This window comes from Maylandia zebra, linkage group LG5, assembly GCF_041146795.1.
Source record: "Maylandia zebra isolate NMK-2024a linkage group LG5, Mzebra_GT3a, whole genome shotgun sequence".
In the NCBI taxonomy this organism is placed as follows: domain Eukaryota; kingdom Metazoa; phylum Chordata; class Actinopteri; order Cichliformes; family Cichlidae; genus Maylandia; species Maylandia zebra.
This window is the reverse complement of record NC_135171.1, coordinates 22,012,805-22,024,921: the sequence shown is the minus strand read 5'-3', so window position 1 is coordinate 22,024,921 and position 12,117 is coordinate 22,012,805. Positions and strand designations below refer to the sequence as shown.

The following is a 12,117-nucleotide window of genomic DNA, read 5'->3' as shown; positions in this document are numbered from 1 at the left end:
TGACCAGTCCCTGTAATTTGCTTTTAACTTGCAAAGGACTCAGTTGAGCTTTTCTAACCTTTTTGTTGACCCTTCTTCCTCTTCTTCTTCTGTGCTTTGCTGCTTTCTGTCCCAGAGGAAGAAGGAATGCCCGCGCCCGCATTCAGGTACTGCCATAGTGAGGGAACATGACAAACTAAAACTTCCGAACTAATAGTAGCCATTCATTTGCTGCTGCTTCTGCTCTACCTGCATGCTATAAGTCTTCACAACTGTTTGTGCAGTTTTTGGTATTAGACTACTTCTGTCTTGTCATGTTTTGCTTTTTTGTTATTATACTATGTGATAGATAGATAGATAGATAGATAGATAGATAGATATCACTTATTAGATCCGTATAAAAGCAAAAATTCATAATGTATTTATTTCTTTTCTTTTCAGGATTCAGGTCAACCAATTCCACTTGTTGTTGAAAGCTGTATCAGATACATCAATCTATATGGTAAGTCTTTCATCAAGCCCTTCTGCGTGATGGGGCAAAAATAACGAGAGTGAACTGTAAAGTAAAGTCCTTTGAAAACTTCTTTAGACTTACAAGAAGAGACATCAGCAGTCTATTTTCACAAATAGATGCTGGTAGAAGCTTGCTCTGCTCGCCACCGCAGCACTCAGCTGCTTACCAGTGATTTCGCAGGCTCATAACAATAGGTCACACACTGAGAGTTTTGAAAGTCCCATTGGTCTTTGTTTAGTAAGTTCAGCCAACTCACCCCCACCGCCCATAACTCCTCCCTGTCTACCTTTCACATCTGTCTTCAGCTCGTTGGTTTAGCCTGCAGGCCTTTCCCCTGGATCTGGACCTAATGAAACTACAGAAAACTGATTAGAACCCTCTAACTGGAACCATATGGTGCAGACTCACTGAGGGGCCCTCTGCTGGAAAAATATGCATCTCCCTTTATGACTAGATTACATTTCCTGCTCTGTGTTATGTGTTTCCAGTGGGCTTTCAAAGAAGCTGGCAGTGGTTTTGGAGATAATGGCAGCTAGCGTAACTCTAATTCAGTAAATTCTGGGTTGTATTTCTTTCAGGTTTGCAGCAGCAAGGCATATTTCGTGTGCCAGGATCGCAGGTGGAGGTCAATGATATTAAAAACTCATTTGAGAGAGGTTAGTCAATATTTCAACATGATCTGTGGGATGAACTACCTTGATACGTTTTTCAGTTCAACAAATGCTGCCGCTGAAAGCACTCGTGTGTTTCTTAATTAGGTGAGGATCCCTTGATTGATGATCAGAATGAGCATGATATAAACTCAGTGGCAGGCGTCCTGAAGCTGTACTTCAGAGGACTCGAGAACCCGCTCTTCCCAAAGGAGCGTTTCCTGGATTTCATCTCTACTATCAGTGAGTTAACAGACCTTGCTTCAAGCGTTTTTCACTCACCTTCACAGAAAAGAGAAAACACAGTGATAGGTAGATGTTTAGCTTTATTGGACTAGAGAAAGTCATGCCGTGCTGCACGTGGAAGCAGTCTAACAGTAACACCAGTGCTTTCTGCTTTGGGGTGCAGGCCACATAACTGTGCCACGTGCAAGTTCACCACAGGATAATTTCTCCACTGTTTCAAATAATGTGATCACTCACTGTGGCTTTGGGCTGGTGAAATGCATGAGGCGGCATATTAAATTGTCAAAAACCATTTTCAGAATCTCCACCACTTTTTGCCTTGGCACTGTAGCTGCAGTTTGTGTCTCTCTTTTTTTTCAGTGCAGCATCTTTAAACGTCTCTGTTTCTGTCTTTCAGAGCTGGAGTCTGAAGCTGAGAGAGCACACCACATCCAGCAGATTATTGTCACTCTTCCTCGGACCATCATAATCGTCATGAGATATCTTTTTGCTTTCCTTAACCAGTGAGTCACACATTTCACTGCTTTGGGTCTCCCAAAACAGTGTAAAAAGATGAGTTCGGCGGTTGCTTAAGCACCAGGATATGACACTGAATCTTACACCTTTACTAATATGAAAATTACAGAATAGGCATACAATATGGAAAAAAGTATAGACAAAACAAAAGTGTATTTAAAATAAGACATGGTATTTATTACTATATCAGTGTTTTAGAAGTTATTTATAGGTTTCCATATTGGAATAAGAAACCTTTCTTCTGATAATAGATGTTTTCTGTGCTCCTTTTACTGAATTTAGCTGATTTAATTGTCAAATTTGTTGGAGCCATATGAACTGCAATGATGCTGCTCAACCTCAGCTTAAGTACAATGTTCAAGTAGACATTTATTATGGCTTCCTCTTGATGATTTCCTTTTGATGACTCGATGACTTCGTTATTAAGAGTGGGCTGTGCGGTGTAAGTTGATTCCTTGGAGAGGTTGACTGATCAAAATGTTTTTCAAGTAAGCTGCAGTGATGACTGTACATAAGGACTGAAATCAGGTGAAGCCAGTGACGCCCTAAGAGACGTATCTGCTACTGCAAATTCTGTCAAAATAGACAAAATAGAAAGAGAAATTTAATCGTTTCTAAATGAACTGATGAATCTTAATAATCAGATTAGCACATATTTATGTTGTTTGGTTATCAATAAGGTTTTAGCTAAATAGATGTACAGTTTGCATACATAACAAAAAATTGTGACTTCTGTCCTGTGCCGTCCGTCAGTCTTTCACAGTACAGTGACGAGAACATGATGGATCCATACAATTTAGCTATCTGCTTTGGTCCAACTCTGATGCCCATCCCAGATGGCCAGGATCCTGTAGCATGTCAAGCTCATGTTAACGAAGTCATCAAGACTATAATTAGCCACAATGAAGTCATCTTTCCAAGTCAACGAGAGCTGGATGGCCCAGTCTATGAGAAGTGCATGACAGGGGGCGAAGAGTATTGGTAGGTATTGTGGTACAGTGTAATACGTATGTGATACTATAGTGTGTTCAGCTCTGTTTTGCATTGATTTTAAGGCTGAATTGTGACAGTAAATTAACAAATTCACTGTACAAACATGATTTTTTCATATTTTTTTATCTACATATTAATGTCTTTCTGGTCTGTTTTTGTTTCTCTAGTGACAGTCCACACAGTGAACCAGGAACCATTGATGAGGCTGATAATGGGACAGAACCACACACCAGCGATGAGGGTTAGTCGCTTCCTTTTTTTATTAAAGGCCTCGTAATAATTTTTCTCCCACTGACCAACAGTAACAGGCCACCACTTGAATTACTATAAAAGGCTTTAGGACCTAATACCTTTATAACTAAGAGAATACCCATCAGCCTTTTCAGCCTTTTGTTTACTGCTGTGTGCCAACATACCAAACTAAGGTGTTGAACATAAAAAATTATCCTCCTGCTGAACATCTGCATTATTGTTGTGAGAGAGAGGCTATCAAGAAGCCATTCTTAAGGAAGGAAGACGGAGAAAAAGCTGAGCTATGCCACATTACACAAGAACTGGACTAAAAATCAATGGCAAAGGGTCTTAAGGAATGATAAATCCACAAAAAAATCATTTAAAAAGAAAGACTGTCATCAGTATAGAGAGGTACAACAGTGTCTATAGCCGTATGTAAAACACGGTGGAGGCTCTGTCATGATTTGAGGCTACCTGATGGTGTTGGGGGATTATGAAAACTAGAAAGTACCATCAGATTTTGATCCACCGTGCAATACCATCTGGAAAAAGTCTGATTGACAACAGCTTAATTTTTCAGCATGGTTATGATCCCAAACACACTGCCAATGCAGTACAAACCTATCTGGATAGAAAAACACCAGTGGAACGCCATCAGTCACAGATTGGCCTCCCCAGAGCCTGGACCTTCACATTATTGAAGCATTGTGGGATCATCATGACAGAGAACAGAACAAAAGACAGCCAAAATCCAAAGAAGAGCTTTGTATGTCCATCAAGAACCCCGGAGAACTATTCCTGAAAATTACCTAAAGAGAATTTACAATAAGAGAGTTCAGGCTGTGCTGAAGAGTAAAGGTGGTCAAATCAAATATTGACCTTTAAGCTCTGTTCTTGCTTTATACACTATATCTCCATGCATGTTTGCATTTTTCAATAAATCGCTGCACCTTTTTTCCATTTTTGTAGCAAAGCAAAGAAATAAGGGCCAGTGAAGACTTGCAAACCGCTGTAAGCAGTCAGGCTACCTCTATGCCTATACAGCGTATAAACCTACCTATAAATGGCAGAGCTGTTATTTTCATTTAGCTCTGATGTTAGTGGCCATCTGAACTGTGGTCTTGTGTCTGTAGTTAAATTCAGAACTTCAGCATAACGTTATCATTCTCTCACATTGTGGTAGATGGTAGTTTTAGACTTGTTGTGGTTAACTATTATTCTATTGCTCCAGAGACAACTATTTTTAAAAACAGATATACTGGTCGTTTGCTAAGCAATTCACATTTTAAACATGTGTATAACAAGGATTTCACACAAGACATATAAGAATATATATGTGGGATTTTAGAATTGTTTGTGGATCAGAAAGTCTTAAATATAGCCTGACCTTTTTTATTAGTGCTTTTGACTGAGAGGTGAGCGAGGCTTGAGCTGCAGCGGCTTCTGATCACAACAGCTTAAGTGATGTTTGAAGCTGAAGGCAAGTTGAGTAAAGAGTATTGGCATGCAGCACTGCCTCTTTGATCTATTTGTGTGTGCGTATGTGTGTGTCTGGCCACCCCACCCCCTGCTCTCATGCTTGTTCTTTGTTCAGCATTAGTCAGCAACTCTCCTGAGACTTTCTCCTTTGTGTAGTATTTCCCACTCTTAGCTTTGAATCCATAATCAGGGCAGGCACGTAAGCCAAAACACAGGTAAAACAGAGAATCATATCTCCTCTCGGTGACAACAACTATCTGTGACATTCATCTGTGTTGTTGGCTCTTTTGGTGCTTTTCTTACTTGGTAAGACCAAAGGCTGGTTTCCTGATGCAAGTTATTCTCCTGCTGGCCTTAGTATTGGGAGTGAAGTGCTGTGTTTTTGCAGTTTGTCTCCTGTGGCAATGCGTCAGGTTTAATTTAAGAAATTAAAATATAGTTCTTACACGCGCTGCAATGACAGTGTCCTTATAGTTGAAATAAAACATGAACAAAGCTGCTTTTCAACTTTGTCTTGTGCTCTCTTCTGTAACACTCAGACACACCTCTAATGGGTTTTCAAAATAAAAGTACACTTGCAGGTTTTCTGGCTCATAGATGATTCCTGTTCAACACACAGTGAACTCTGACTGACCCTACTGGCCTTTTGAAATCCACCTTTCAAATCAAATCAAACTCTCCAGTTCAATTACTATTGAAGCAACCAAGAAATGTTAGAAAACATAATATGTGCTTCAGTTTGTATTTTTACAGCCCACATACACAAGTAATAAAGTTGATATAAAGGAAACGTGCCTGTTTGAGGGATTTGCCACAGAAAAAAGAGCTATGAGATACAGCTTACACAGTGCTGTCTGTCTCGTGGTATGACTAATCATGCTGTGTCCACTTTGATTTGTTTTTTCATGCTTACTTTCTTGTTTGTTTCTTTCAGAAGTGGAACAGATTGAGGCCATTGCCAAATTTGACTATGTGGGACGCAGTCCCAGGGAGCTGTCCTTCAAGAAGGGAGCCTCCCTGCTTCTGTATCACAGAGCATCTGAAGACTGGTGGGAAGGCCGTCACAATGGCGTGGATGGCCTCATCCCTCATCAGTACATCGTAGTACAAGACCTGTACGTGCCAACAGACTGAGCTTTAGTAGTTCTTTATCTTGTGTTAAGTACTGTAAGCCCTTTGTATTTGTTGTAGTCTGCATCCATAGCTTATTCTTAGTGCACCTGAATCTGCTCTTTCAGAGATGATGCGTTCTCAGATAACCTCAGCCAGAAAGCAGATAGTGAAGCCAGCAGTGGACCGTTGCTGGAAGATAAGGGTTCATCCAAAAACGATGTCCCATCACCATGCGAGCAATCACCGGATTACAACTTTGGAGGAGTCATGGGGAGGTACATTTAAAAATAAACACCTTTCATTTTTCAAGTGTTTGTAATGTTGAGACATTTTCTTGACAGTTGATATGATCTGATCCATGTCTGCAGGGTCAGGTTGCGATCTGATGGAGCAGCAATCCCACGTCGCCGAACAGACACCCAGAGCCCAACAAGAGTGCCTGACACTCCACCACGGGCTGCAGCCTGTCCTAGCAGCCCTCACAAGGTATCCATCAGCAAAGGCCGCATGGAGAGCCCAGAAAAAAGGCGCCTTGGTACCTTTGGCAGTGCAGGAAGCATAAACTATCCAGATAGGAAGGGCTATCCTGAGGGCCACCCACTAAGGCCAGTGCCAGGGACCACTCGCCACAGCAGCCTGGGGGACCACAAATCACTAGACACTGAGGCTCTGGCAGAGGTAAGACTAAAATAAACAGTTTTAAATTTTAATTCACAGAGTATGTCTCTTGTCTCAAACATTAATAGGGTACAAGTGAGAACAGTTGACAGGGAAGCTTGTCTGAGAGCAGGAGATGTGACTGTATAGAGTATAAAACATGGACGTAACTACCTGGTTAGAAAAAATGAAGCCAATGCCAAAGTGCATTAAACCTGTGTCTGTCTGACAGCCACCAGATGGCGATAGCTTAGATTGCAAAAAGACGTTTGCTATTATAGAAGTCTACAAGAAAAAGGCTTTCTGTCCTAACCTATGTGAACACTTTTCTTCTGAATTTACGAGTTCAGTCACTCACTTTGGCTCATGTTGGGAAAAAAATCTTCATTATGCCATCTTTCCAAATGGAGGATTATTTGTGGTATGAAACCACAAGCTCATTGGCTAAGGAGTTGTTAATCACAAGTTGTTAGCCAACTAGCATGCGGTTTCACAGTCAGACCCACTAATCCTCATCATATCTGGCCTTGATCCAGGTTCTCTTCATTTGCTAACCAGTGCATAAATAAGCTTGCTTTAGAATTCAGGAAGGGTCAGTTTTTCAAAGGGTTTGGAATAACTAATAAAGTTAGGATTAGTATTAGGGTCTATGGGCAAATGTACAGATGTGCTGATGTATATACATGTACCAATATACAGATGATCTGTATTGCTATACAGAGGGGCAGATATACAGATGTACTGTGAACAAATATACAGATGTGCTACGTATATACAACACAGCTAATTTGCAAAATCCGAAGAGATGCTGGGCCTCGCATGATGCACGCGCCACCATCTTGAGTTTTTTTTCTACCCAGTATGAATATAAACAGGACAATAACAGTGGTATGTTTAAGCCTTTTATGGAAATATAAATATATTCGACATGATAACTAAGCTTTTTGTAAACCGTGTTAAACAAAACTTTTTTAGGTAACGCAGTGGAGTCCTGGCTTTTATTTCTGATTTCTCTGCTTTTTTCGTTTCTTCAGGACATAGAGAAGACTATGAATACGGCACTTCATGAGCTGCGGGAGCTGGAGCGCCAAAACACCGTTAAACAGGCTCCCGATGTTGTCTTGGACACACTGGAGCCAATGAAGAATCCGGTTAGCTCAGAGCCCGGGAGTCCACTGCACACCATTATGATCCGTGATCCAGATGCTGCCATGCGGCGCAGTAGCAGCTCAACATCTGAGATGATGACCACCTTTAAACCGGCTCTCTCTGCCCGGCTGGCTGGAGCACAGTTACGCCCCCCGCCCATGAGACCAGTCCGACCTCCTCCAACGCAGCACCGCTCAAGCAGCTCCAGCTCTTCAGGGGTCGGCAGTCCAGCTGTGACTCCCACTGAGAAGATGTTTCCGAGTAACAATGCATCTGCGGGTTCCAATGTGAATATTTCCGGTGATGGCGGAGATAAGTCTGGTACCATGTAGCAAAGGTGGAAGCTTGTAGGCAAGAGGCCTGTGAAGCTTTCCAAGTGGGAGAAAAGCTTATGGAAACAGATGTTGATGTGTGCAAACCAGATACGGATATACTCCTGTCTGTTTTTTGCTTGACTTAATTCGTATATAAAGGATGCCACTAAAGCTTCTAAAGTATGTTACCATGGTAATAAAGCAGTGGCAGAAGCTGTAGAGGTGTGATAAAGCTCAGCTCTCTTTGAAACTTGATTTAACTAGACTAAATGTGTATAGGAATACGTGTATTTCAGTTATACCTCAGTTTTAACAAAAGTCTGTGGCCATGTTCTTGTTTCAGAGATGCAATGAATGCAAGTAAAGCAATACTTGTGTGAAATTTGGTTTTCTGCCCATCACATATCCAGTCCAGCCAATCTTTCAGTCCCTCCTCTTATGTGAAAACGCCTCACGTCGGCAGTTGTTCAGGCGTAAAAATATGTCCGTTTGTCCATTTTGGGCAAAGGCCTTATGGCTGTAAATACAAAGTTACTTGAAATAAACATCCTTTCTGTTTGTATTATAATACATTGGATCTTCAGCAACATAACAGTGAAATTTATTCCTGCATGCACAGATTGGGGAAAATAAGGGAAAGTTGCATCACTGAAAGGAGACTTGCAATGAAATGATCTGTGAACAAGCTTGCTAATTCTAAGAAATCCATATGACTTTAAACTCTGATCCACAAGAATGAAAAACTAAAATCAGGATTCAGATGCCCACATATTAAAAAAAAATAATGCCTTGCCACCATACATTGACTTTTCGTGTGGGTTTCGCTGCAAAAGATGGAGCATCTTGGCATGAAGATGATCTGTGAAGTCTTAGAAATTACTAATCAGTACTAGAGTAAAATAAGTCAGCCTCTACCATCACGCATGGTTGAACAGCGGACAGACGTAACACGGCTGTTTCCATATTTTATTTTGTTTTTCTAGTTGCTGTGTATGGAATGCAGAAGAATAATGCACCAACTAATGTAGGAATCCTGTGGTAAACTTGTACATAATATATAGCTAGTAATTTGTAAGTGTTATTTGTGTACAGGTTAATATGAAATGTCGTAAAGGGTTGATATGAATGGCACTTGTAAGGATTCTGAACCACCTTTTTATCATTTCCGATAAAGTTCAAACATTTTGACTGAAAAAAAAGAAAAGAAAACAAAGAGTTCAGATCATCATTCACCATAGTACTGTTCAAATGGTACTCATGTGAACTATAGACCACTAATTGCTGCTGGAAACAACACAAAGTATGTTTTTGACATATCTTTCAGTCTCTTCTCAGTTCGCAAAAGGTTTTCAGGTTCAAGTCATATTTGGGTGATTTTTAGTATTATGAAAGAAACAGTGAAACTTCTGATGGTTCCTCTTTCACACTGAAAATGCTGTGCTCACCCAGAAAAGCTGGAGAACTAGATGTGTTAACGTGCAGTCATCAGAACGGCCTCCTTCTTTCTGCCTTTTACATGATAGATTGTCTATGGTTACCGATACACTCAGATTGTAGACTCGTACTCTTAGTTGGAAGAAATCTAAAGAAGAACATTTAAGTATTTATATCTACTGTACCTCTTGTCATCCTGACAGCTGTAATCTAAAGACCCTGTAATCCGCATCCCAAAGAGCCTGCTCTGTTCTGCATGTCTTGCGCTGTAATGTGGGACTCGACGGTATGTGGTGCCTTGGCTTGGTGAAACGCACAACTTAATTAAAAATTGGACTAAGTAACTGCCCTTAGTATTTACGTGGGTTGAGAGTGATGAATTAAGATACTCATAACTGTTGCTAGATCAGAAGTGAACAAGAACTAACAACGCCTGATTGAACAAAAGCAAAATAACAAAAATGCATCGAATCTAACAAAAATTATTCGCATTGAAATCACAGTTTCCCTGTCAAATGCAGACACCTGATGTAAAATGAAAATACTCGCTTGTTGTTGGTGTATTGTTTGCTTTTCGACTATCAAATTATTTACCTATATACAAAAGTACAGGGTGGAAGGATTAGTAAGAACAGAGAGCTAGTACAGCCAGAATAAAGTTGATATAGCATTTAAACGTACACAGTGCTGTCACCCCCTCTGCTGGTTCCTGCTGGTATTGCATAAGCAAGCGGAGGCTATTGCTCTCGATGGGCATTATGATCCAGAATCATCGCAATGGTTTAATGAATCCTTCTAGTTTTAACATCTTATTAACCTGGTTATTAGTTTTGCACCAGTTGATCTACAGTATATGAAGTTAATGTTACAAAACGCTTCTGTTATTAAAATATGAAGAAAGCACACAATTCAATTTAAAAGGGGGGAAATAAATTACATTTAGGTAGATTATTATTTTTTGTTTTGTTTTTATTTATAGAATATAAGTGGAGCAGAAGATTTGAGTGCCTTTTGTGCACAACATCAATTTTTATTGGACTTTTACTTTTTTACTTTTTTAACTGTGATATGTGGTTAGTTGTCATGTTTATTATAAACTGATGTTGCCTTCTTTTAATCTTTATTTTCTCTTGCTACTCAGTAGTCAGGCCAACATAAGTGTTATATTGTGTATAAAATCATTGAACTGCTCGTCTGTGCTTGGGTGAGACCTGAAGATCAGGAGCTATAAGAACTACTGTATACGTAATTTACTGGCAGAGCTCGGTAGAATCATCTCCTTTACTTTTTGGGGGTTTCCCTGTGAACTGCCTGTGCTGTGGTTGAGCCTTTAATTCTTGCCATTTTGCTCCTTCCCTTTCAAAAAAACATCGCTGCCAGATGGACTCATATGGACCCTCTACATGAGAGGTTATAAAGGCACTTGGTGCACTCTCATCAGTCCCTACATGTGATGTTACAGTGCCATTTTCTTTTCTGGAATGTGTGCTTAAATGGGTTACACTGATAGTCTGGTGACAAGAGAAGACAGCAAGCTATTAATCAAGAAGAAAATCCCAGTATGAGAACAGAATATGGCCTCATCGGAGGACCGGAGTGTGAGTTGCTGTCACGCTGTTTACTTTCTCTTTAATTGTTTGTCTGGTGATGCTGTTTGTTGGTGAGTGTCTGGTGGGTTGAAACCTGTGATGTAACGTACATCATGCCACTGACTGGATGTTGAAAACTCCTGCATCCAAATAAAAACCATTATTGCTCTGTCATCCAGACTTTCTGAGTCACTGGTTTTGATGCTTGAAAAGAAAAACAAAACAAAACAAAACAAAACAAAGAACGTAATCAGAGAGATGTTTGTCTTCTGTCTTGAAATAGCCATACATCTTTAATGGGAAACCTTGTCAAGGCTAAACATTACTGTAAGTGTAATATTGAGGTACATACAACTTCTCAAAAAAACTCAGAAAATATGATCTAGTGTTACACATTAAACTATTCAGCAATTAAAAAAAAAAAAAAAAAAACGACCTCCAGCTTGAAGTTTCTATTCAATTCGGAGCCACAATGTTACAGTATGCATAAACCATGGGGTTTTTTTCGGCACACCTGTTTAAGTTTACAGCACAGATGTCTAATCAGCCAATCACATGGCAGCAAATCAGTGCATTTAAACATATAGAGTCCAGATGACCTGCTGAAGTTCAAACTGAGCATCAGAATAGGGGAGAAAGCAGATTTGAACACGGTGTGGTTGTTGGTGCTAGATGAGCTGGTCTGAGTAAGTAGGAAACTGATGATCTGCTGGGATTTTCCCACACAACCATCTATAGGGTTTACAGAGAATGTGCCGAAAAGGAGAAAATATCCAGTAAGCATCACTTCACCTGATAAAAAAATGTCTTGTTGATGTCAGATGGCATCAACTCTGTAATGCTATCATGTCAATATGAACCAAAATCTTTGAGAAAAGTTTCTAGGACCTCGTTAAATGTGCACCACAAATAATAAAAGCAGATCTGAAGGAGAACAGGGGTCCTACCCTGTCATAACAGGATATAACTAATGATGTGGCACTGAGTATATAATGGACAGCATGGAACTGTACTACGGCATGTTAAAGTAAAATCATTATGTTTAGAGACACTGCTTAGGTATTTTTATCAAGTACAATTTTGATTGCCGTGTGTGCACAGTGAAGAATGTTTTATTGTTATTATTATTATTATTAATTCTGCAAAATCATCAGAATCAGAATACTTTATTAATCCCGAAGGAAATTAGGGTTACAGCAGGCAGCACGCTAATGGCGCATGCGCACTTACAAAGCAACCTTCTGACCTTC

General features: G+C 40.0%; 1 protein-coding gene across 2 annotated transcripts in view; it reads left to right on the top strand.

Annotated features, from left to right (window-relative positions):
* Nucleotides 1-11,041, top strand: part of srgap3 (SLIT-ROBO Rho GTPase activating protein 3) — a 57,483-nt gene extending 46,442 nt beyond the window's left edge. Inside the window, exons 12-22 of one of the 2 annotated variants that reach the window (XM_004544827.3) lie at nucleotides 116-146; nucleotides 421-481; nucleotides 1,072-1,149; nucleotides 1,252-1,386; nucleotides 1,787-1,892; nucleotides 2,659-2,886; nucleotides 3,066-3,139; nucleotides 5,546-5,726; nucleotides 5,850-5,999; nucleotides 6,093-6,402; nucleotides 7,416-11,041. In XM_004544827.3, the coding sequence (XP_004544884.1) occupies nucleotides 116-146; nucleotides 421-481; nucleotides 1,072-1,149; nucleotides 1,252-1,386; nucleotides 1,787-1,892; nucleotides 2,659-2,886; nucleotides 3,066-3,139; nucleotides 5,546-5,726; nucleotides 5,850-5,999; nucleotides 6,093-6,402; nucleotides 7,416-7,862 (1,801 nt within the window). In that variant the 3' untranslated portion in view covers nucleotides 7,863-11,041. The remainder of the gene's footprint in view (nucleotides 1-115; nucleotides 147-420; nucleotides 482-1,071; nucleotides 1,150-1,251; nucleotides 1,387-1,786; nucleotides 1,893-2,658; nucleotides 2,887-3,065; nucleotides 3,140-5,545; nucleotides 5,727-5,849; nucleotides 6,000-6,092; nucleotides 6,403-7,415) is intronic. The other variant, XM_004544826.3, reaches the window with a different exon arrangement.
* Nucleotides 11,042-12,117: the final 1,076 nt, after the last annotated feature.